The 21,386-nt window shown below is 49.0% G+C and overlaps 1 protein-coding gene and 1 long non-coding RNA gene across 2 annotated transcripts in view; one reads left to right on the top strand and one right to left on the bottom strand.

Annotated features, from left to right (window-relative positions):
- Positions 1–21,386, top strand: part of LOC147096755 (uncharacterized) — a 49,735-nt gene that overhangs the window by 13,893 nt on the left and 14,456 nt on the right. The gene's annotated exons all lie outside the window — the stretch shown is intronic.
- slc1a5 (solute carrier family 1 member 5) overlaps positions 525–21,386 on the bottom strand; it is a 39,302-nt gene continuing 18,440 nt past the window's right edge. Inside the window, exons 3-7 of the mRNA XM_085973373.1 lie at positions 18,629–18,715; positions 14,629–14,795; positions 8,116–8,349; positions 6,881–7,075; positions 525–905 (exon numbers count right to left, since the gene is read on the bottom strand). Of these exons, the coding sequence (XP_085829499.1) occupies positions 767–905; positions 6,881–7,075; positions 8,116–8,349; positions 14,629–14,795; positions 18,629–18,715 (822 nt within the window). The 3' untranslated portion in view covers positions 525–766. The remainder of the gene's footprint in view (positions 906–6,880; positions 7,076–8,115; positions 8,350–14,628; positions 14,796–18,628; positions 18,716–21,386) is intronic.

Here is a 21,386-nt window from a genome sequence, read left to right on the forward strand (position 1 = left end):
GGGGGGCGAGGGGGGAGAGAGAGAGATTACCTGACCATGGGTAAAGGACAGCAAACTGAGAAAAATCCTGACAATGTACAGACTTAGTGAACATAGCCTGGCGATCGAAAAAGGTAGACACAGGCAGACCCGGCTACCAAGAGAGAGGACAGGATATGCTCTCACTGCAGTCAGGGAATGGTGGAAACAGAGATGCACTTCCTCACAGCTTGTAGAAAATATCAGGGCGATAAGGGGAGAATTTCTACCCAAAATTTACAAAAATATGCCCGGATTTCAGAAAATTGAATGACGACCAAAAACTCCCATACCTACTAGGAGAAGAGAGAAGTTGCATAACACTGGCGGCACCACTATGTTACAGCTTGCCATAAACAGAGGGACAACCGCTAAAGATAAGAAAAGAGTATATATAAAATTATATGAAAGTATATTTATACACTCAGGGATATATCTGTTTTATACACTGTATGGATAGATCTGTATTTTTTGTGAACAAACATGAATGTTTTCCGATGCTTTGGCAACATAAGATGTAACTTGTCATGCCAATAAAGCGATTTGAATTGAATGGAATTGAATTGAGAGACAGAGAGAGAGAGAGAGAGAGAGAGGGAAACAGATAGACACAGACGCTGCAAAAGGATGCACCGGCGATCTGACCAAAGTTTATAATAGTTGATGAAGATAGGATTTAAAGACATGAGTTATTAAACTAATTGCTTGTTTGCTGACTGGAGGTGCAGATGTAGAAAGGACAGGCTACTTACACCAGCCAGTCGACAGCCAGCACCAGCGAGATCTCAGCCACGGGCAGCCCCACGGCCTCCAAGATGATGGCGAGCGTTAGAACACCTCCCGCCGGAATCCCAGCAGCACCCACACTCGAGGCGGTGGCGGTCACTCTGTCCAATAAAAAACAAAGATCAGCAACATTAGAGCGAGGGGGGGGGGGGGGGGGGAAAGACAGGCCAAGGGAAAGGAGGCCTTTTGGACCAAAACCAGACGGCACGGTTCCCGATCAAGGCTCTTGAGGGGCGAGTGAGCGAGCAGCGACTTTCACCTCATTATTTTGGTTCAGTTTTAATGAGGCAAATGTCGCCTCTCGCTCACTGTGTGTTGTTCAGTTTTACAGAGCCCAGAGGTGGAAGGTCAAGCGTGCCAACCAACTTGAATTGGGGTCAAGAGGAAGCAGCCCGCACCTCAAAACTGTGCGGGCCTGGAGGACCCACGGTTTGATCTGCGGCCTGTGCAGTTACCTGACCCTGCGAGGGCGGTGGTAGAGGTGCTGCAATTACCTCAGCGTCACTCGGTTGGGAAAAGAAGGGGCAGGCAGAGTGCCAATCCTGATCACGATATCACACTACAGTGACTGTGCATGTGTGTGTAGGTGCGTTTTTCATTTAATGTGGGCGTCACTGGCAAGGCCGGCACATATTGTCCATCCCTAGGTGCCCCGAGAAGGTGGTGGTGGGCCTTCTTCTTGAAGGTGGTTTTGATGGCTTGCTCGGCCTACTACTGAGGGCAGTTAAAGAGTTAATCACCTTGGTATGGGACTGGAGTCAAGTATAAGCCCAGACCTATAATTTGGACAGGTTAGGTGATTGGGCAGATGCCTGGCAAATGCAGTATAATGTGGATAAATGCGAAGTTATCCACTTCGGTGGCAAAAACAGGAAGACAGATTATTATCTGAACGGCAATAGATTGGGAAAAGGGGAAGTGCAACAAGACCTGGGTGTCCTTGTGCACCAGTCGCTGAAGGTAAGCATGCAGGTGCAGCAGGCGGTTAAGGCGGCAAATGGTATGCTGGCCTTCATAGCGAGAGGATTCGAGTACAGGAGCAAGGATGTCTTGCTGCAGTTTTACAGGGCCTTGGTGAGACCACACCTTGAGTATTGTGTGCAGTTTTAGTCGCCTTATCTGAGGAAGGATGTTCTTGCCATGGAGGGAGTGCAGTGAAGATTCACCAGACTGATACCTGGGATGGCAGGAATGACGTATGAGGAGAGATTGGGTCGATTAGGCTTATACTCGCTAGAGTTTAGAAGAGTGAGAGGGGATCTCATTAAAACTTATAAAATTCTAACAGGACTAGACAGACTAGATGCAGGAAGGATGTTCCTGATGGCGGGGGAGTCCAGAACCAGGGGTCACAGTCTAAGGATAAGGGGTAAGCCATTTAGGACTGAGATGAGGAGGAATTTCTTCACCCAGAGAGTGGTGAACCTGTGGAATTCTCTACCACACAAGGCAGTTGAGGCCAATTCATTAAATATATTCAAGAAGGAGTTGGATATATTTCTTGAGGCTAAAGGGATCAAGGGATATGGGGAGAAAGCAGGGACAGGGTACTGAATTTGGATGATCAGCCATGATCTCATTGAATGGCGGAGCGGGCTCAAGGGGCCGAATGGCCTACTCCTGCTCCTATCTTCTATGTTTCTATGTAAGGACGGCAGGTTTCCCTCCCTAAAGGATGTTGGTGAACCAGTTGGGTTTTATGACAATCCGACAGCCTCGTGGTCACTTCTAGTGTCAGCTGTGGCTCAGTAGGCCGCACACGTGCCTCTGAGTCAGAAGGTTTGTGGGGTTCGAGTCCCACTCCAGGGACTCGAGCACATAAAGCTAGGCTGACACTCCCAGTGCGGTGCTGAGTGAGGGCTGCACTGTCGGAGGTGCCGTCTTTCGGATGAGACATTAAACCGAGGCCCCGTCTGCTCTCTCAGTTGGACGTAAAAGATCCCATGGCCACTATTTCGAAGAAGGGCAGGGGGAGTTATCCCCGGTGTCCTGGCCAATATTTATCCCTCAACCAACATAGCGAAAACAGATTATCTGGTCATTATCACATTGCTGTTTGCGGGAGCTTGCTGTGCGCCAATTGGCTGCCGCGTTTCCCACATTACAACAGTGACCACACTTTAAAAGTACTTCATTGGCTGTAAAGCACTTTGGGATGTCCTGAGGTCGTGAAAGGTGCTATAGAAATGTAAGTCTTTCTTACTGATTTCTATTTTCTTTCGAAGCCCACCCCCTAGTTCAAAGGGTGCCAAGGCCACATGTAGAGGCCAACGTGTGTGTGCGCGAAGGGGCGCGCGAGTGTGTGAAGGCGTGTGCGCGCATGTGGTGTACACACATATGCGCATACGAGAGAGCAGAACAGGGCTCGGCTGTGAAGCACACCATGGTTGAGGAGGCTGTCGGCACTCAATTTAGGGCACGGCGTCAGAGGCAGATTGGCGCCTTTGGAACTGTGCGCCAGCAGGAGTCACTGCCTTCGGGCGCTTATCGCTCAGTATTGGGTTAGGTTGCCCTTTTCGACCCTGCTCCCAGCGCCTGAATGGCGGTAGGACAGAGATGGGAGCTGTACGGACTGGAGATAAGAGCGAGGGTGTTCCCTGTCCCGGGGAGCCCGTTGAAAGGGACACCAAGATAAAAATACAAAAATCAATGGGAAATGAACATACTGTACATGGTGCGGGTAACCTTTCAGGCTGGTGTGCGATCAGATCTAATATTTACATCTTAGGGTGTGAGCGAATGAAGTGAATGGCTGTGAGTCAGCAAACTAATATGTGTTTATAGCCAGGCTTTCTAAAAGCACAAATTTGGATTTCCTTTTTTTTGATAACCTTTCTCAGCTCTCTCTGCTACTACATTGCAACAGTGACTACACTGCAAAAGTATTTAACTGACTATAAAGCACTTTGGGACTTCCCGAGATTGTGAAAGGTGCTATAGAATTTTTCTTTACTGCGCATATTGCTTCCTTGACCTTTGTTCTCCTGTTCCTCTCAAACACCTGCCACGCCATCCTCCACACACTTCCTCCTCACCGTCTCGCACCTTCCCTACTCTAACCGATTCATTCCCAGGACCTTACACAGCCTGGGACTCCTCCCCTCCCTCGGTCTTCCCTTCCGGCAGGAAGGTGGCAGCCGCGGCACAGCGAGCCGCACCCTCTCGCCTCCGGTCGTGGGTTCATGTCCCACTCCCGAGACCTGAGCACACAATCCAGGCTGGCACTCCGGTGCGGTGCCGAGGGAGCGCTGCACTGCCGGAGGTGCCGTCTTTCTGATGAGACGTTAAACCCAGGCCCCCCCCGTCTGCTCTCTCAGGTGGACGTAAAAGATCCCGCGGCCAATGTCCCCTCTAATTATTGTTTTTTTTAAGGCCACGAGGTCCCTTTAACGGGCTGTACGCCCCATTCAAAAGTCGGCGCACGTGCGGTTTTTCCATTTAAAAGCCGGTGAGCCAGCTGCGCGGGAGCTCCAGACCGCTGTGCGGCCGCGCAGCTCAACGGGAACATTGCCCACGGGCACTATTTCAAAGAAGAGCAGGAGTTCTCCCCGTGTCCTGCAGCCAATATTTCTCCTTCAGTCAACATCACTAAAAACAGATTAGCTGTTCATCGTGGGAGCTTGCTGTGCGCAAACTGGCTGCTGCATTTGCTACGTAGCAGCAGTGGCACTTTGGGACGTCGTGAAAGGTGCTATATCAATGCAAGTTTGTCTTTCTTTCGGCACACCTTTACTTGGCATTGCCCAATCACTACATCTCGGCTTATGTTGCCCGATACAGCCCAGCACGGTGACGGGTCTCCAACTCCACGGACTGGAATATTTGAGTTTAAAATTAATCCATTTCAAGGGTTGAACCATTTGTTCTGTGCTGGGTCATAGAAACAGAAAAATAGGAGCAGGAGTCGGCCCTTCGAGCCTACTCAGCCATTCAATATGATCATGGCTGATCCTCTATCTCAATACCATATTGCCGCTCTCTCCCCATACCCCTTGATGCCTTTTGTGTCTAGAAATCTATCGATCTCCTTCTTAAATATATTCAGTGACTTGGCCTCCACAGCTGTCTGTGGTAGAGAATTCCACAGGTTCACCACCCTCAGTGAAGAAATTTCTCCTGATCTCAGTCCTAAATGTCCTACCCCGTATCCGGAGACTGTGATCCCTCGTTCTAGACCACCCCGCCAGCCAGGGGAAACATCCTCCCTGCACCCAGTCTGTCTAGCTCTGTCAGAATTTTATACGTTTCAATGAGATAAGAGTCGGAAATGATTCCATTCATTTCTTTCCAGTGTGCACTGCACTGCACAGAGCAGTCTATTCCAGCTCTCGGCCTTAGGATGTTTCTCCACTTGCTGAGTGCAGTTTGTGAGATTCTTCACATACAACATCAGAACTTTTCCTCCTCTCCCACGTCCTCACTGAAACAGGAGTAGGCCATTTAGCCCCTCGAGCCTGCTCCGCCATTCAATGAGATCATGGCTGATCTGCATCCTAACTCCATCTACCAGTCTTTGCCCCATATCCCTTAATACCTTTGGTTAACAAAAAATCAATCTCAGATTTAAAATTAACAATTGACCCAGCATCAATTGCCATTTGCGGAAGAGAGTTCCAAACTTCTACCACCCTTTGTGTGTAGAAACGTTTCCTAATGTCACTCCTAAAAGGTCTGGCTCTAATTTTTAGACTATGTCCCCCTAGTCCTAGAATCCCCAGCCAGCGGAAATAGTTTCTCTCTATCTACCCTCTCTGTTCCCCTTAATATCTTGAAAACATCACTCAGATCACCCCTTAACTTTCTAAATTCCAGGGAATACAACCCTCGTTTGTGTAATCTCGCCTCGTAACTTAACCCTCGAAGTCCGTGTTCACGGCGTTGAAACCACGGCACAGAGCGTGGCCTCCTACTCCAAATCGTTCCTTCACAGGGCAGTGGACCTACTGGCCATCCGTCAGACGTCTTCCCCCCATATTTCACCTCATTTCCTCCCGAACGCCAAACTCCTCTATGCCAGCTGTGGCTCAGTGGGTAGCACACTCGCCTCTGAGTCAGAAGGTCGTGGGTTCAAGTCCCCGCTCCAGAGACTTGAGCACATAAAGCTAGGCTGATGCTCCCAGTGCGGTGCTGAGGGAGTGCTGCACTGTCGGAGGGGCCGGCTTTCGGATGAGATGTTAAACCGAGGCCCCGTCTGCTCTTTCAGGTGGACATAAAAGATCCCGTGGCACTGTTTCAAAGAAGAGCAGGGGGGGAGTTCTCCCCCGGTGTCCTGGCCAATATTTATCCCCAACCAACATAACAAAAACAGACTACCTGGTCATTATCACATTGCTGTTTGTGGGAGCTTGCTGTGCGCAAATTGGCTGCCAGATTTCCCACATTACAACAGTGACTACACTTCAAAAAGTACTTCATTGGCTGTAAAGTGCTTTGGGACGTCTGTTGGTCGTGAAAGGCGCTACATAAATGTAAGTCTTTCTTTCTATATAGATTGGTGTAAAATTTCCCTCTAATTTCCCCCTGCTTTAGAATGATACAGCGCAGAAGGAGGCCATTCGGCCCATCGTGCCTGTGCCGGCTCTTTGAAAGAGCTCTCCAATTAGTCCCACTCCCCCCTGCTCTCTCCCCATAGCCCTGCAAATTCTTACTTTTCAAGTATTCCCTTTTGAAAGTTATTATTGAATCTGCTTCCGCCGCCCGTTGAACGGGTGGCATTGCATTCCAGATCGCAACACCACAACGGAACAGCGCCACCTCCACATTCCCCTCCAAGTCACACACCATCCTGACTTAGAAATATATCGCTCATTCCTTCATCGTCGCTGGGTCAAAATCCTGGAACTCCCTCCCCAACAGCACTGTGGGAGCACCTTCACCACACGGACTGCAGCGGTTCAAGAAGGTGGCTCACCACCACCTTCTCGAGGGTAACTAGGGATGGGCAATAAATGCTGGGCCTTGCCAGCGATGCCCACATCCCACAAGCGATATTTTAAAAAAAAACTCGCTGTGTAAAAAATAATTTGACACTATTGCGTATTCGAATTTTTTTTTTTATAAAGTGAACAATACTCACAGTATGGTGATGATCTGGACAAAGTTGAGCGAGACGTTGTTGAGCTGGGCGATGAACACGGCAGCGACACACTGGAAGAGGGCGGCACCATCCATGTTGACCGTCGCGCCGATGGGCAGAATGAAGCGGCTGATTTGCTTGCTGACACCGTTATTTTCTTCCACGCACTTCATCATGAGGGGCAGTGTGGCAGAGCTGGGGCGCGACAGAGAGAGAGAGAGAGAGAGAAAGACGGGGAGGGGGTGAGAGAGATGGAAAGAAAGTGACAGGAAGTTTCATTTTTTAAAAACATCAAATCGGATCTTAATTCAGCATAATAATGTCAGCCGCGGTTCAGTGGGTAGCTCTCTCTCTCGCCTCCGAGTCAGAAGGTTGTGAGTTCAAGTCCCCACTCCAGGGACTTGAGCACATAATCCAGGCTGACACTCCCAGTGCGGTGCTGAGGGAGCGCTGCGTTGTCGGAGGTGCCGTCTTTCGGATGAGGCGTTAAACCGAGGCCCCGCCTGCTCGCTCAAGTCGACGTAAAATTTCAAAATTCTCATCCTTGTTTTCAAATCCCTCCGTGGCCTCGCCCCCTCCCTATCTCTGTAACCTCCTCCAGCCCCACAACCCCCTGAGATATCTGCGCTCCTCTAATTCTGCCCCCTTGAGCATCCCTGATTATAATCGCTCAACCTTTGGTGGCCGTGCCTTCTGTTGCCTGGGCCCTAAGCTCTGGAATTCCCTGCCTAAACCTCTCCGCCTCGCTACCTCTCTCTCCCCCTTTAAGACGCTCCTTAAAACCGACCTCTTTGAACAAGCTTTTGGTCACCTGCCCTAATCTATCCTTACGTGGATCGGCGTCAAATTTTTTTTGTCTTAAAACACTCCTGTGCAGCGCCTTGGGACGTTTTACTACGTTAGAGGCACTATATAAATACAAATTGTTGTTGTTGTAAAAGATCCCGCGGCACGATTTCAAAGAACAGCAGGGGAGTTCTCCCCGGTGTCCTGACCAATATTTATTCCTCAACCAACACTGCTTTAATTAAAAAATAACCCAGATGATCCGGTCATTTTCACATTGCTGTTTTGCGGGATCTTGCTGTGCACAAATTGGCTGCCGTGTTTGCTACGTTACAACAGCGACTACACGTCAAACAAGTACTTCATCAGTTGTTAAGGCGCTTTGGGACGTCCCGAGGCCCGGACCAACAAATAATCCCGCGTTTTCTCCAGCTGGGTGTCCGACCTACCTTGACGCAGTCCCGAAGGCAGTGGCCAGGGCCGTGAAGATGCCCCACAGGAAGCTGTAGGGGTTTTTGCGAGTGAAGGTGAAGTAGATCAAGGGCAGGACGATTAACCCGTGAATGGCGTGCCCCACGATGCAGCAGCTTATGTACTTCCCGAGGCTGGTGAAGAGCAGGAGGACATCTTCCATCTCCACAATCTTCCCGGCAACCAGGAACATGATACCAAAAGGCGCGTACCTGACGAGGAAGGAGCACCGCGTTACTGAGGCAGCTACCAGGGGCCTGCGCTCAAACAGCCTCCAAGCCTGGACTACGCTTTTGAGTTCTTACATTATACACTGGTTATTGGATAACCCTTGTCCTCGAATAACAGACTCATGGACGCTGACAATTAACCACGTGCATTGTTGTTTCAAAACATTTCAGCTTAAGACTTGATAGAAGAGCCACAGCGATAGGAAAAATGGTCAGTTAAAAAAAGCACAAAAGTAATTCATAAAGAAGCTTCTGAAAGATACCCTAAATAATTGGTAGAGTGGCCATTTATCTGTTCCAATGTCTTAATGTCTAAACTCAGACTATTTAAGCCATCTAACGGTAACAGCTTGCATCGAGTCCAAAACTAGGGGCCATCAATATAAGATGGTCACCAATAAATCCATTAATGAATTGAGGAGAAACTTCTTCACCCAGAAAGCGGTGAGAATGTGGAACTCGCTATCACAGGGAGTGGTTGAGGCAAATAGGTATAGATGCATTTAAGGGGAGGCTAGACAAGCATATGAGGGAGAAATTGAAGAGAAGGATATGCTGATGGAGTGAGATGAGGAGGGGGTGGGAGGAGACTCGTGTGGAGCAGAAACACCAGCACGGACCAGTTGGGTCGAATGGCCTGTTTCTGTGCACTAAATTCGATGTTGGACTACATACAGAGCAGTACACACAGCCTGACATCGATGACAAGTCGTGTCAAACAAACTCCCTGGGAGCCATGTCTGTCCAGTCCGTTCACGGTACCGCGCCCTGAAGGTAGCTAAAGTTTCTAACTGCGCTTTGCTTTGTAGCCCTCGTTCAGACGTTTTAGCAAACAGACATACCGAGCAAGCACATTGTCGAATTCCTGCTGAGTTTTAATGATATCTTCCTATTCCAATTCAATCGTGGCTTTCAAAAGGAAGTACCCGAAGGAAAAAATTTGCAGGGCTACGGGGGAGCGGGACTGGCTGAGGTGCTCTAGCAGAGAGCCGGCGCGAGCTCGACGGGCTGTATGGCCTCCTTCTGTGCTGCAACCATTCTATGGTTCTAGTCCATCTCCAAAGTTAGCCCCATGTTCCAAAGTTCTCTCAACTACATTTACTTTCTATCTTTGCTCTTCCTGAACTACGACTTGACTCAGCCGTGTCATTGTGATCTGCAAGCGCACAGTTTAACCCAATTCTGATCTGATGTTGTTTAACCACAATTTCCTTAACACAGCTATACTCTTACACTGGTCCCTAGCTGATAGCAGTTTTATTCCCTCTTCAAATGGACTTGCCCCCAGTATAAAAAGGTCAGGGATCAGTGCTGGCTCTGACCCCGGATGAGCAACCTAGAGTTTGCCAGTTCAAGTCCCACGTCGTGAAAGCGAATTCAATAAATCTGGGCATTTGTGGGTAGGCACCCGGAAAATAGTGACCATGAACGCTGCCGGATTGTTGTAAAAGCCTAACTGGTTCACGAACGTCCTTCAGGGGAGGGAAGCTGCCTCTATTTCCCGGTCTGGGCCTACACAAGACTCCAGCCCACACTAAGGGGTGGACTCTCAATTTTTTTTTTTTTTTTTTTAAATTCGCTCATGGGTTGTGGGCGTCGCTGGCAATGCCAGCATTTATTGCCCATCCCTAGTTGCCCTTGAGAAGGTGGTGGTGAGCCGCCTTCTTGAACCGCTGCAGTCCGTGTGGTGAAGGTGCTCCCACAGTGCTGGTAGGGAGGGAGTTCCAGGATTTTGACCCAGCGACGATGAAGAATTGGTGATATATTTCCAAGTCAGGATGGTGTGTGACTTGGAGGGGAACTTGGAGGTGGTGGTGTTCCCGTGCGCCTGCTGCCCTTGTCCTTCTAGGTGAAAGAGGTCGCGGGTTTGGGAGGTGCTGCCGAAGAAGCCTTGGCGAGTTGCTGCAGTGCATCTTGTAGACGGTACACACTGCAGCCACGGTGCGCCGGTGGTGGAGGGAGTGAATGTTTAAGGTGGTGGATGGGGTGCCAATCAAGCGGGCTGCTTTGTCCTGGATGGTGTCGAGCTTCTTGAGTGTTGTTGGAGCTGCACTCATCCAGGCAAGTGGAGAGTATTCCATCACACTCCTGACTTGTGCCTTGTAGATGGTGGAAAGGCTTTGGAGAGTCAGGAGGTGAGACACTCGCCGCAGAATACCCAGCCTCTGACCTGCTGTTGTTGCCACAGTATTTATGTGGCTGGTCCAGTTAAGTTTCTGGTCAATGGTGACCCCCCAGGATGTTGATGGTGGGGGATTCGGCGATGGTAAGGCCATTGGATGTCAAGGGGCGGTGGTTAGACTCTCGCTTGTTGGAGATAGTCATTGCCTGGCACTTGTGTGGCACGAATTTTACCTGCCACTTATCAGCCCAAGCCTGAATGTCATCCAGGTCTTGTTGCATGCGGGCATGGACTGCTTCATTATCTGAGGAGTTGCGAATGGCACTGAACACTGTGCAGTCATCAGCAAACATCCCCATTTCTGACATTATGATGGAGGGAAGGTCATTGGTGAAGCAGCTGATGGTTGGATCTAGGATACTGCCCTGAGGAACTCCTGCAGCGATGTCCTGGGGCTATGATGATTGACCTCCAACCACCTTCCTTTGTGCTAGGTATGACTCCAGCCAGTGGAGTTTCCCCCTGATTCCCATTGACATCAGTTTTACTAGGGCTTCTTGATGCCACACTCAAGTCAAATGCTGCCTTGATGTCAAGAGCAGTCACTCTTACCACACCTCTGGAATTCAGCTCTTTTGTCCATGTTTGGACCAAGACTGTACTGAGGTCTGGAGCCAAGTGATCCTAGCAGAACCCAAACTGGGCATCAGTGAGCCGGTTATTGGTGAGCAAGTGCTGCTTGATAGCACTGTCGACTTTGCTGATGATTGAGAGTAGACTGGTGGGGCGGTAATTGGCCAGATCGGATTTGTCCTGCTTTTTGTGGACAGGACATACCTGGGCAGTTTTCCACATTGTCGGATAGATGCCAGTGTTATAGCTGTACTGGAACAGCTTGGCTAGAGGCACGGCTAGTCTCTAGCACAAGTCTTCAGCACGATAGCCAGGATGTTGTCAGGGCCCACAGCCTTTGCTGTATCCAGTGCGCTCAGCCGTTTCTTGTTATCACGTGGAGTGAATCGAATTGGCTGAAGACTGGCTTCTGCGATGGTGGGGACCTCAGGAGTAGGCCGATATGAATCAGCCACTCAGCACTTCTGGCTGAAGATGGTTGCAAATGCTTCAGCTTTGACTTTCGCACTCACGCGCTGGGCTCCACCATCATTGAGGATGGGGATATTCATGGAACCTCCTTCTCCCGTTAGTTGTTTAATGGTCTACCACCATTCACGACTGGATGTGGCAGGACTGCAGAGCTTTGATCTGATCCGTTGATCGTGTGATCGCTTAGCCCTGTCTATAGCATGCTTTTTAGCATGCATGTAGTCCTGTGTTGCAGCTTCCCCAGGTTGGCACCTCATTTTTAGGTACGCCTGGTGCTGCTCCTGGCATGCTCTTCTACACTCCTTATTGAACCAGGGTTGGTCCCCTGGCTTGATGGTAATGGTAGAGTGAGGGATATGCCGGGCCATGAGGTTACAGATTGTGGTGGAATTCAATTCTGGTGCTGCTGATGGCCCACAACGCCTCATGGATGCCCATTTTTGAGCTGCTAGATCTGTTCTAAATCTATCCCATTTAGCATGGTGATAGTGCCACACAACACGATGGAGGGTGTCCTCAGTGTGAAGATGGGTCTTCATCTCCACAATGACTGTGCGGTGGTCACTGCTACCAATAGTGTCATGGACAGATACATCTGCGACAGGTAGATTGGGGAGGACGAGGTCAAGTAGGTTTTTCCCTCGTGTTGGTTCTCTCACCACCTGCCGCAGGCCCAGACTGGCAGCTATGTCCTTCAGGACTCGGCCAGCTCGGTCAGTAGTGGTGCTACCGAGCCACTCTTGGTGATGGACAATGAAGTCCCCCACCCAGAGTATATTCTGTGCCCTTGCTACTCTCAGTGCTTCTTCCAAGTGGTGTTCAACATGGAGGAGCACTGATTCATCGGCTGAGGGAGGGCGGTAGGTGGTAATCAGCAGGAGGTTTCCTTGCCCATGCTTGACCTGAAGCCATGAGACTTCATGGGGTCCACAGTCAATGCTGAGGACTCCCAGGGCCACTCCTTCCCGACTGTATACCACTGCGCCGCCACCCCTGGTGGGCCTGCCCTGCTGGTGGGACAGGACACACCCAGGGATGGTGATGGAGGGGTCTGGGACATTGGCTGAAAGGTATGATTCTGTGAGTATGACGATGTCAGGCTGTTGCTCGACTAGTCTGTGGGACAGCTCTCCCAATTTTGGCACAAGTCCCCAGATGTTGGTGAGGAGGACTTTGCAGGGTTGACTGGACTGGGTGTGCCGTTGCCTTGTCCATACCTAGTGCTGAAGTCGATGCCGAGTGGTCTGTCCGGTTTCATTCTTATTATTGTGTTTCGTAGCGGTTTGTTACAACTGAGTGGCTCGCTAGGCCATTTCGGAGGGCAGTTAAGAGTCAACCACATTGCTGTGGGTCTGGAGTCACATATCGGCCAGACCGGGTAAGGGCGGCAGATTTCCTTCCCTAAAGGACATCAGTGAACCAGATGGGTTTTTACAACAATCCGATAGTTTCATGGTCACCATTACTGACACTAGCTTTTTATTCCAGATTTATTTAATTGACTGAATTTAAATTCCCCAGCTGCCGTGGTGGGATTTGAGCTCATGTCTCTGGATCATTAGTCCAGGCCTCTGGATTACTAGTCCAGTGACATTACCACTGTGCTACCGTTCCCGTCAATGCACTCGAAAGTGTCCTAGGTGAGCCCCTCAGTTGTACAGTCACTACAAAGCACAATAGAAAGCACACCCGAGCACTACACTATCTCCTCAGGGCAATGCCAGATGGACAAATAAACAGAGTCTTGCCAATAGCCAGATAACAAACTTTAAACAAAGGCTTGGGCAATGATAGCAGGGGATTGTCCTCAAGACCACACTGGGTTTTTTTTTATTTTTTTTAAAAAGAGTGGAATTGTTGGCATAAATTTTAGACCAAGTTTTTCCCCTTCCTGTCAAAGTTTTATTAAGGTTTGCTAGTGGGAATTTGGATGAGACACAAGCACTTGAAAGTCCAATGTCTGACAAAGAGTAGACATTGGATGTGATGGAAGACTGAACAAGGGTGGAGCAATACAAAGATCAGTCCGATTGGCTGGCACCGAGCTTCAAGGGCCATTCTATTCTTTACCGAGCGTACGTACACTCAGAGTAAAAGCGCATCATCGCTGCCAAGGCGTTGTTTATGGAGCGAGGTTGCAGGATTCAACCTCTTGGCCCTGCCAAGTGAGTTGATCTCAACCTTTCAAAGGGGAATTTATCAAAGGATTCTGGTAAGTAAAGTTCAGGATCGTGACTGTTGACAGTAAGTAGAGCTAAAGATCCACTCCCTCCACCCGTTGAAAAGTGGACATACTGGCAAAGTACTGGCACCCAGTGGGCACACCAACTCTCCACCACCGGCGCACCGTGGCTGCAGTGTGTACCATCTACAAGATGCACTGCAGCAACTCGCCAAGGCTTCTTCGGCAGCCCCTCCCAAACCCACGACCTCTTCCACCTAGAAGGACAAGGGCAGCAGGCGCACGGGAACACCACCACCTCCAAGTTCCCCTCCAAGTCACACACCATCCTGACTTGGAAATATATCGCCGATCCTTCATCGTCGCTGGGTCAAAAGCCTGGAACTCCGTCCCTAACAGCACTGTGGGAGCACCTTCACCACACGGGACTGCAGCGGTTCAAGGCGGCGGCTCACCACAGCCTTCTCAAGGGCAACTAAGGATGGGCAATAATTGCTGGCCTTGCCAGCGATGCCTACAACCCTAGAATTAATTTTTTTTTTTTAAAACATATATATTCTAATCTTCTCCCTTGACCCCCCTGCTGAGAGTTGGTGTGTTCACTGGGCTCCAGTACCTTGCCTGAATGGCCATTATTCAGGTGGCTGTGCCAGACAGGGAGTGAATCGCTGTGGAAATCATTGACGGGACTGATCTAACTCTCTCCTGGCACCAACACACACATAGCTTCCTGGTCCTTGGTTCTGCTCAAGAAAGCATAGCTGCGTTGTGAAAGTTACACAGTCCGAGGGAATCGCAGGTGTGGCACTTGATAGAACCAAGATACGGTGCGAGCAAGGAGCCACCCACTTACCACATGATCCACCCGACCAGGATCATGGTGGCCTCATTGAAGGAGCTGAAGAAGCGAATCAGGTTGTCCCCCTCCGGCCCGAGTTTCCGCAGAGCGATTCCAAAGACGATGGCAAAGACAACCAGTCCCAGGATGTTCATACCATCTGCGTTGGTTCCAATGGGAATCTGGAGCAAGACAAAGAGAGAGAGTGAAAGAAAGGAAAATAAAGACTTTTAGACAGCGCTTTTCGCAACCTCAGGACGACCCAAAGCGCTTTACAGCCAATCAAGTAGTATTGAAGTGTAGTCACTGTTGTAATGTAACCCAGAGTGCTGTGGAGGCTCAGTCGTTGAGTATATTCAAGACGGAGATCGATAGATTTTTGGATACTAAGGGAATCAAGGGATATGGGGATAGTGCGGGAAGGTGGAGTGGAGGTCGAAGATCAGCCATGATCTTATTATCTGGTTTTTATGCCACTCCCAGGAGGTAACATAGTTTGGGGTGGGGTGGAGTGCATAAATTGTGATACACAAGGTATCGCAATTGCGAGGGACAGGCTCAATGGACCAGAGGGTCTTTACCTGTCCACCACTGTTTGTAGGAATGGTGGAGCAGGCTTGAAGGGCCAAGTGTCCTACTCCGGCTCCTATTTCTTATGTTATGTAGGAAATCCGGCAGCCAATTTGTGCACAGCAAGCTCCCACAAACAGCAATGTGGTAATGGCCAGTTTTTTTTTTTATTTATTTATTTTTTTTTTTTTTTTAAAAAGTGATGTTGGTTGAGGGATAAATATTGGCCAGGACACGAGGGAGAACCTCCCTGCTCTTCTTCAAAATAGTGCCATGGGACCTTTTACGTCCACCTGAGCGGGCAGATGGGACCTCGGTTTAACGTCTCATTCGAAAGATGGCACCTACGACAGTGCAGGGCTCCCTCAGTACTGCACTGGGAGCGTCAGCCTAGATTTTGTGCTGAAGACTCTGGAGTGGGGTTTGGACCTGCAACCTACTAACTTAGAGGCGAGTGTGCCACCCACTGAGCCACAGCTGACTCCAGTCAGGGACCGTGAAGAGCATCAAAATAAAGCAGAAGCTAACCAACGTGGTGCTGCACCTACAGACCAGGCGGCCTAGTCTCAATTCTCCCAGCCTGCCTCAGTTGACCACAGCGCCCCCTGGGATTGGGAGGGAAGGTTCCTGCACTGTTGGGTGAAGACAGGTTTGGGCTTGGCTGCGATGCACCCTATGATTGAGCATCAGGTACAGAGCAGATTTACGAGGATGTTGCCAGGACTGGAGAATTTTAGCGATGAGGAATGATTGGAGAGGCTGGGGTTGTTTTCATTGGAACAGAGGAGGCTGAGGGGAGACCTAATTGGGGTGTATGAAATGATGAGGGGGCCTAGATAGAGTGGATAGGAAGGACCTATTTCCCTTAGCAGAGAGGTCAATAACCAGGGGCCATAGATTTAAAGTAATTGGTAGGATGTTTAGAGGGGATTTGAAGAGAATGTTTTTCACCCAGAGGGTGGTGGGGGTCTGGAACTCACTGCCTGAAAGGGTGGTCGAGGCAGAAACCCTCATCACATTTAAAAAGTGCTTGGATATGCACTTGAAGTGCCGTAACCCACAGGGCTACGGACCAAGAGCTGGAAAGTGGGATTAGGCTGGAGAGCTCTTTGTCGGCCAGCGCGGACACGATGGGCCGAATGGCCTCCTTCTGTGCTGTAACTTTCTATGATTCTATCGGGGCGACCCTCAATGTCCAGGCTCGCATTTGGCAAACAATCCAGTTGGGTAAACTGGATGCCGTGGACCCAATTCCCAGCTGAGGCAGTTCAGAGAAGGTTCACTCGGTTGATTCTGGAGATGAGGGCGTTGACGTATGAGGAAAGGTTGAGTAGGTTGGGCCTCTACTCATTGGAATTCAGAAGAATGAGAGGCGATCTTATCGAAACATATAAGATTGTGAGGGGGCTTGATCGGGTGGATGCGGGGAGGATGTTTCCACTGATGGGTGAGACTAGAACTAGGGGGCATAATCTTAGAATAAGGGGCTGCCCTTTCAAAACTGAGATGAGGAGAAACTTCTTCACTCAGAGGGTAGTAAATCTATGGAATTTGCTACCCCAGAGAGCTGTGGAAGCTGCGACATTAAATAAATTTAAAACGGAGATAGACAGTTTCCTAGCTGATAAGGGAATTAGGGGTTACGGGGAGCGGGCAGGGAAGTGGACGTGAGTCTAGGTTCGGATCAGCCATGATCCTATTGAATGGCGGAGCAGGCCCGAGGGGCCGTATGGCCTACTCCTGCTCCTACTTCTTATGTTCTCATGAAGTGAATGCCTTCAAGAGAGATGGGGCACGTTACACAAGAGTGAGTGACGAGGCAGAGGGAATGGGTAACGAGGAAGGGAGGTCATTAAAAAAAAGAAAATGAACGGCAACTGCCACAGGATGCCAGGAAACCTGAAACAGGCAGCACGTGACAGAACACAGACGGAGGCCTTGTGGACACGATAAGCAGGAGGCACTGGACAGTGAAGGCAGCAGGAGCCATCAGACACCCAAACGGCTTCAAGTATCTGACCAAAGGTCATCGACCCGAAAAGTTAACTCTGTTTCTCTCTCCACAGGTGCAGCCTGACTGGGTGAGTGTCTCCAGCATTTTCTGTCAGATTGCCAGCAACTGCTGCAGCATTGTGCTTTGGGCTTCCAATATCTCCTTCATGATTTACTGATTCCAGAGTTAAATGGTAAACATTGGTTACTGATTAGAAGCTGCTCCCCACAGCTTGTAATCTCTGTTACAAACTCTGTGCAAGCTCATATGGCAGCATTCCCATCCTAGCGCCGACCCAGGCTGGCACTGCTCGCTTGCTTGTTCGCACAGGGAGGCAGGAAACTGAAAGCAAACCTTTCTGCCCTGGTGTCAGCTGGCTTACTGCAGCCTCATTCCAGGCCAGAGTATCAGTCACGGCTCAGTGGGCCGCACTCTCACCCCGAGTCAGAAGGTTGTGGGTTCGAGTCCCGCTCCAGAGACTTGAGCACAGAAATCTAGGCTGACACTCCCAGTGCAGTGCTGAGGGAGATGAGATGTTAAACCGAGGCCCCGTCTGCCCACTTCTTTTAAAAACCCACGGCACTATTTCGGAGAAGAGCAGGGGAGTCCTCCCCAGTGTCCTGGGGCCAATATTTATCCCTCAACCAACATCACTAAAACAGATGATCCGGTCATTATCACACTGCTGTTTGTGGGAGCTTGCTGTGTGCAAATTGGCTGCCGCGTTTCCTACATTACAAACAGTGACTACACTTCAAATACTGCTTCATTGGCTGTAAAGCGCTTTGGGACATCCTGAGGTCATGAAAGGCGCTATATAAATGTAAGTCTTTCCTTTTTATTGCTTTATCAGATAAACCCCCAGTTTGAAGCATCTTCGTTATTAAGCTAGGACTGGGTCTCTAGACCTTAGAGAAGCGCAGACTTAGGGGCGAGCTGCTCAAGGTTTATAAAATGATTAAGCGAATAGATTGTATTTGAGGCAGCACCTCCCAAACCCGCGACCTCTTCCGCCTAGAAGGACAGGGGCAGCAGGCGCATGGGAACACCACCACCTCCAAGTTCCACATCATCCTGACTTGGAAGTATATCGCCGATCCTTCATCGTCGCTGGGTCAAAATCCTGGAACTCCCTCCCTAACAGCACTGTGGGAGCACCTTCACCACACGGACTGCAGTGGTTCAAGGCGGCGGCTCACCACCACCTTCTTGAGGGCAACTAGGGATGGGCAATAAATGCTGGGCTTGCCAGCGACGCCCACATCCCATAAATGATTTTTTTTTTAAAAAGATAGTTTGTTCCAATTAAATAGGTTAATTCATAGTAATTCATTGTGAAGCAATTTAGGCCGTTTGAGAGGCGTGATGGGCGCTATATAAATGCAAGTATTTCTACAGGCGTACACGTATTCGCAATGGATCGGGTTTATTTGCCCTGTCTTTTCCACTCACTTTTAATTCTTCAATGGTCTCGTTAACATTTCCAAACTCGTCAGTAATATTCTTCGGGATTTTGATGATCTTATAACTCGTAGCGTACTGGAGGAGAAACCACAGAGTTCATACATGAGACACCAAAAGAAAACACATCAATCGTACAATGACCTTCATCAAAAGGACAATTTCTTCTTCAAAAGAAATCCTATCCAATGATGTGAATTTATTCAGCGGGGAAGTAAGAGTCAAGAAATGGTGTTGTTCTGATACCCAAACTCTCCCAGCAATGCCCAAATCTCTCATACCCTAACTCTCTCATTGACAAGTATCCCTCTGATACTCCAACTCTCTCATATCCTAACCCTTCCATTGAAGTCCATCCCTCTCATATCCTAACTCTCCCATCGAAGCCCATCTCTCTCATACCCTAACCATCGAAGCCCATCTCTCTCATACCCTAACCATCGAAGTCAATCCCTCTCATACCCTAACCCGCCCATCGAAGCCCATCCACAGTGCTTATGTCACTGGACTAATAATCCAGAGGCCTGGACTAATGATCCCACCACGGCAGCTGGGGAATTTAAATTCAGTTAATTAAATAAAAATCTGGAATAAAAAAACTAGTATCAGTAATGGCGACCATGAAATGACCGGATTGTCGTAAAAACTCATCTGTTTCACTAATGTCCTTTAGGGAAGGAAATCTGTCGTCCTTACCCGGTCTGGCTTATATGTGACTCCAGAGTAAAGTGGTTGACTCTTAACTGCCCTCTGAAATGGCCCAGCAAGCCACTCAGTTATATTCAAGAGGGCAGCTCACCACCACCTTCTCGAGGGCAATTAGGGATGGGCAATAAATGCTGGCACTTCAGCGACGCCCACAACCCTTGAATGAATAAAAAATGTTTTAAATCCCTCCCATCGAAGCCCATCCATCTCAGACTAACCCTCCCATCGAAGCCCATCCCTCTCAGACTAATTCTCCCGTTGACCCCTCGAGTACCAGTGTCCATCTCAATTTTGGGCACCCTCATGTTTAGCTCCTCCCTCAGCTGACAGATTATTACAAACATTCTTCACTGAGTAAAACGAAAACTTCCCAATATCAATCTAAAATTTACTTTTCATGAATTAAGATTTCTGTCTACTGGAACTAATTTCTTGACTTAAAATCGGCAGTAATATTGTGGGTACACATTATCTGTCCCATTTAATGTTTTATATCCCTTGATGTGGTCGCCACTTAACCTTCATCTGTCCAGACATCAGGCACTCCCAGACCTTACAGCTCTGCACCCCAACATAGGAACAGAAGGAGGCCATTCAGCCCCTCAAGACTTTTCCACCATTCAATGAGATCATGGCTGATCTGCGATCTAACTCCAGATACCCTTTGGCCCAGATCCTTTAATACCTTTGGTTAACAAAAAGTTATCAATGTCCAATTTAAAATTAACACTTAATCTAGCATCAATTACCGTTTGCAGAAGAGAGTTCCAAACTTCTCCCACCCTTTGTGTCTAGAAGTGTTTCCTAATTTCACTCCCGAAAGGTCTGGTTCTAATTTTTAGACTCTGCCCCCAGTCCTAGAATCCCCAACCAGCGGAAATAGTTTTTCTCTAGCTACCCTATCAGTTCCCCTTCATATCCTGAAAACTTCAATCGGATCACCCCTTAACCTTCTAAATTCTAGGGAATACAACCCTAATTTGTGTCATCTCGCCTTGTAACGTAACTCTTGAAGTCCAAACAAGGGCTCGCCCTGCTGCAGTAGCGTGACATTGTCACTGACCAGTCAGTGCCGAGTTATTGCCAGTTTTATGCTGCAGAAGCCTTTTTTTGCCCCATTCTTGGCATGTGGGTGTCGCTGGCAAGGCCGGCATTTATTGCCCACTCCTAGTTGCCCTGCAAAGGGGGTGATGGGCCTCCTTTTTAAACCGTTAGTTGCAGGTTTGATATAATGGAGTATTACACACGAGATGAGGAGGAATTTCTTCACTCAGAGGGTGGTGAATCTTTGGAATTCTCTACCCCAGAGGGCTGTGGATGTTGAATCGTTGAGTATATTCAAGGCAGAGATCGATAGATTTTTGGACTCTTAGGGAATCAAGGGATATGGGGACCGGGCGGGAAAGTGGAGTTGAGGTCGAAGATCAGCCATGATCTTAATGAATGGCGGAGCAGGCCCGAGGGGCCGTCTGGCCGGCTCCTGCCCCTAATTCTTATGTTCTTATGTCTTACTAGCCCACTTAAGAGGGCAGTTAAGAGTCAACCACACTGGTGTGGGACTGGAGTCACATGTAGGCCCAGACCGGGTAAGGACGGCAGGACATTAGTGAACCAGTTGAGTTTTTAATGACAATCCAACAGCTTCATGGTCACTTTTTTTTTTATACCGAGACCAGCTTTTTATTTCCGGATTCTTTAAAACTGAATTCAATTCTCAAACTGCCCTAGTGGGATGTGAACTCATGTTCTCTAGTCCAGTAACATAACTACTATGCTACCATAGCCTTTCAGCTAAAATGCTCCCTCCCCCGGTATAAACTCTAATTTAAAAGCCATGCGCACAGCATTGTAATACACATTAAGATAATCGGGGAGCAGTACTGTGTGGCGGGGGCAGGTTGGTAGAGGACCTTTGTCTTATGGATGCTTAGTGTAAGGCCCATGCTCTTGTATGCTTCGGTGAAGGTGTTGACAATGGTTTGGAGTTTGACCTCCGAGTGAGCGCAGACGCAAGCGTCGTCTGCATACTGTAATTCGACAA

This window comes from Somniosus microcephalus, chromosome 34 (assembly GCF_052327205.1).
Source record: "Somniosus microcephalus isolate GS21.2 chromosome 34, FLI_Smic_1.0, whole genome shotgun sequence".
Taxonomy (NCBI): Eukaryota; Metazoa; Chordata; class Chondrichthyes; order Squaliformes; family Somniosidae; genus Somniosus; species Somniosus microcephalus.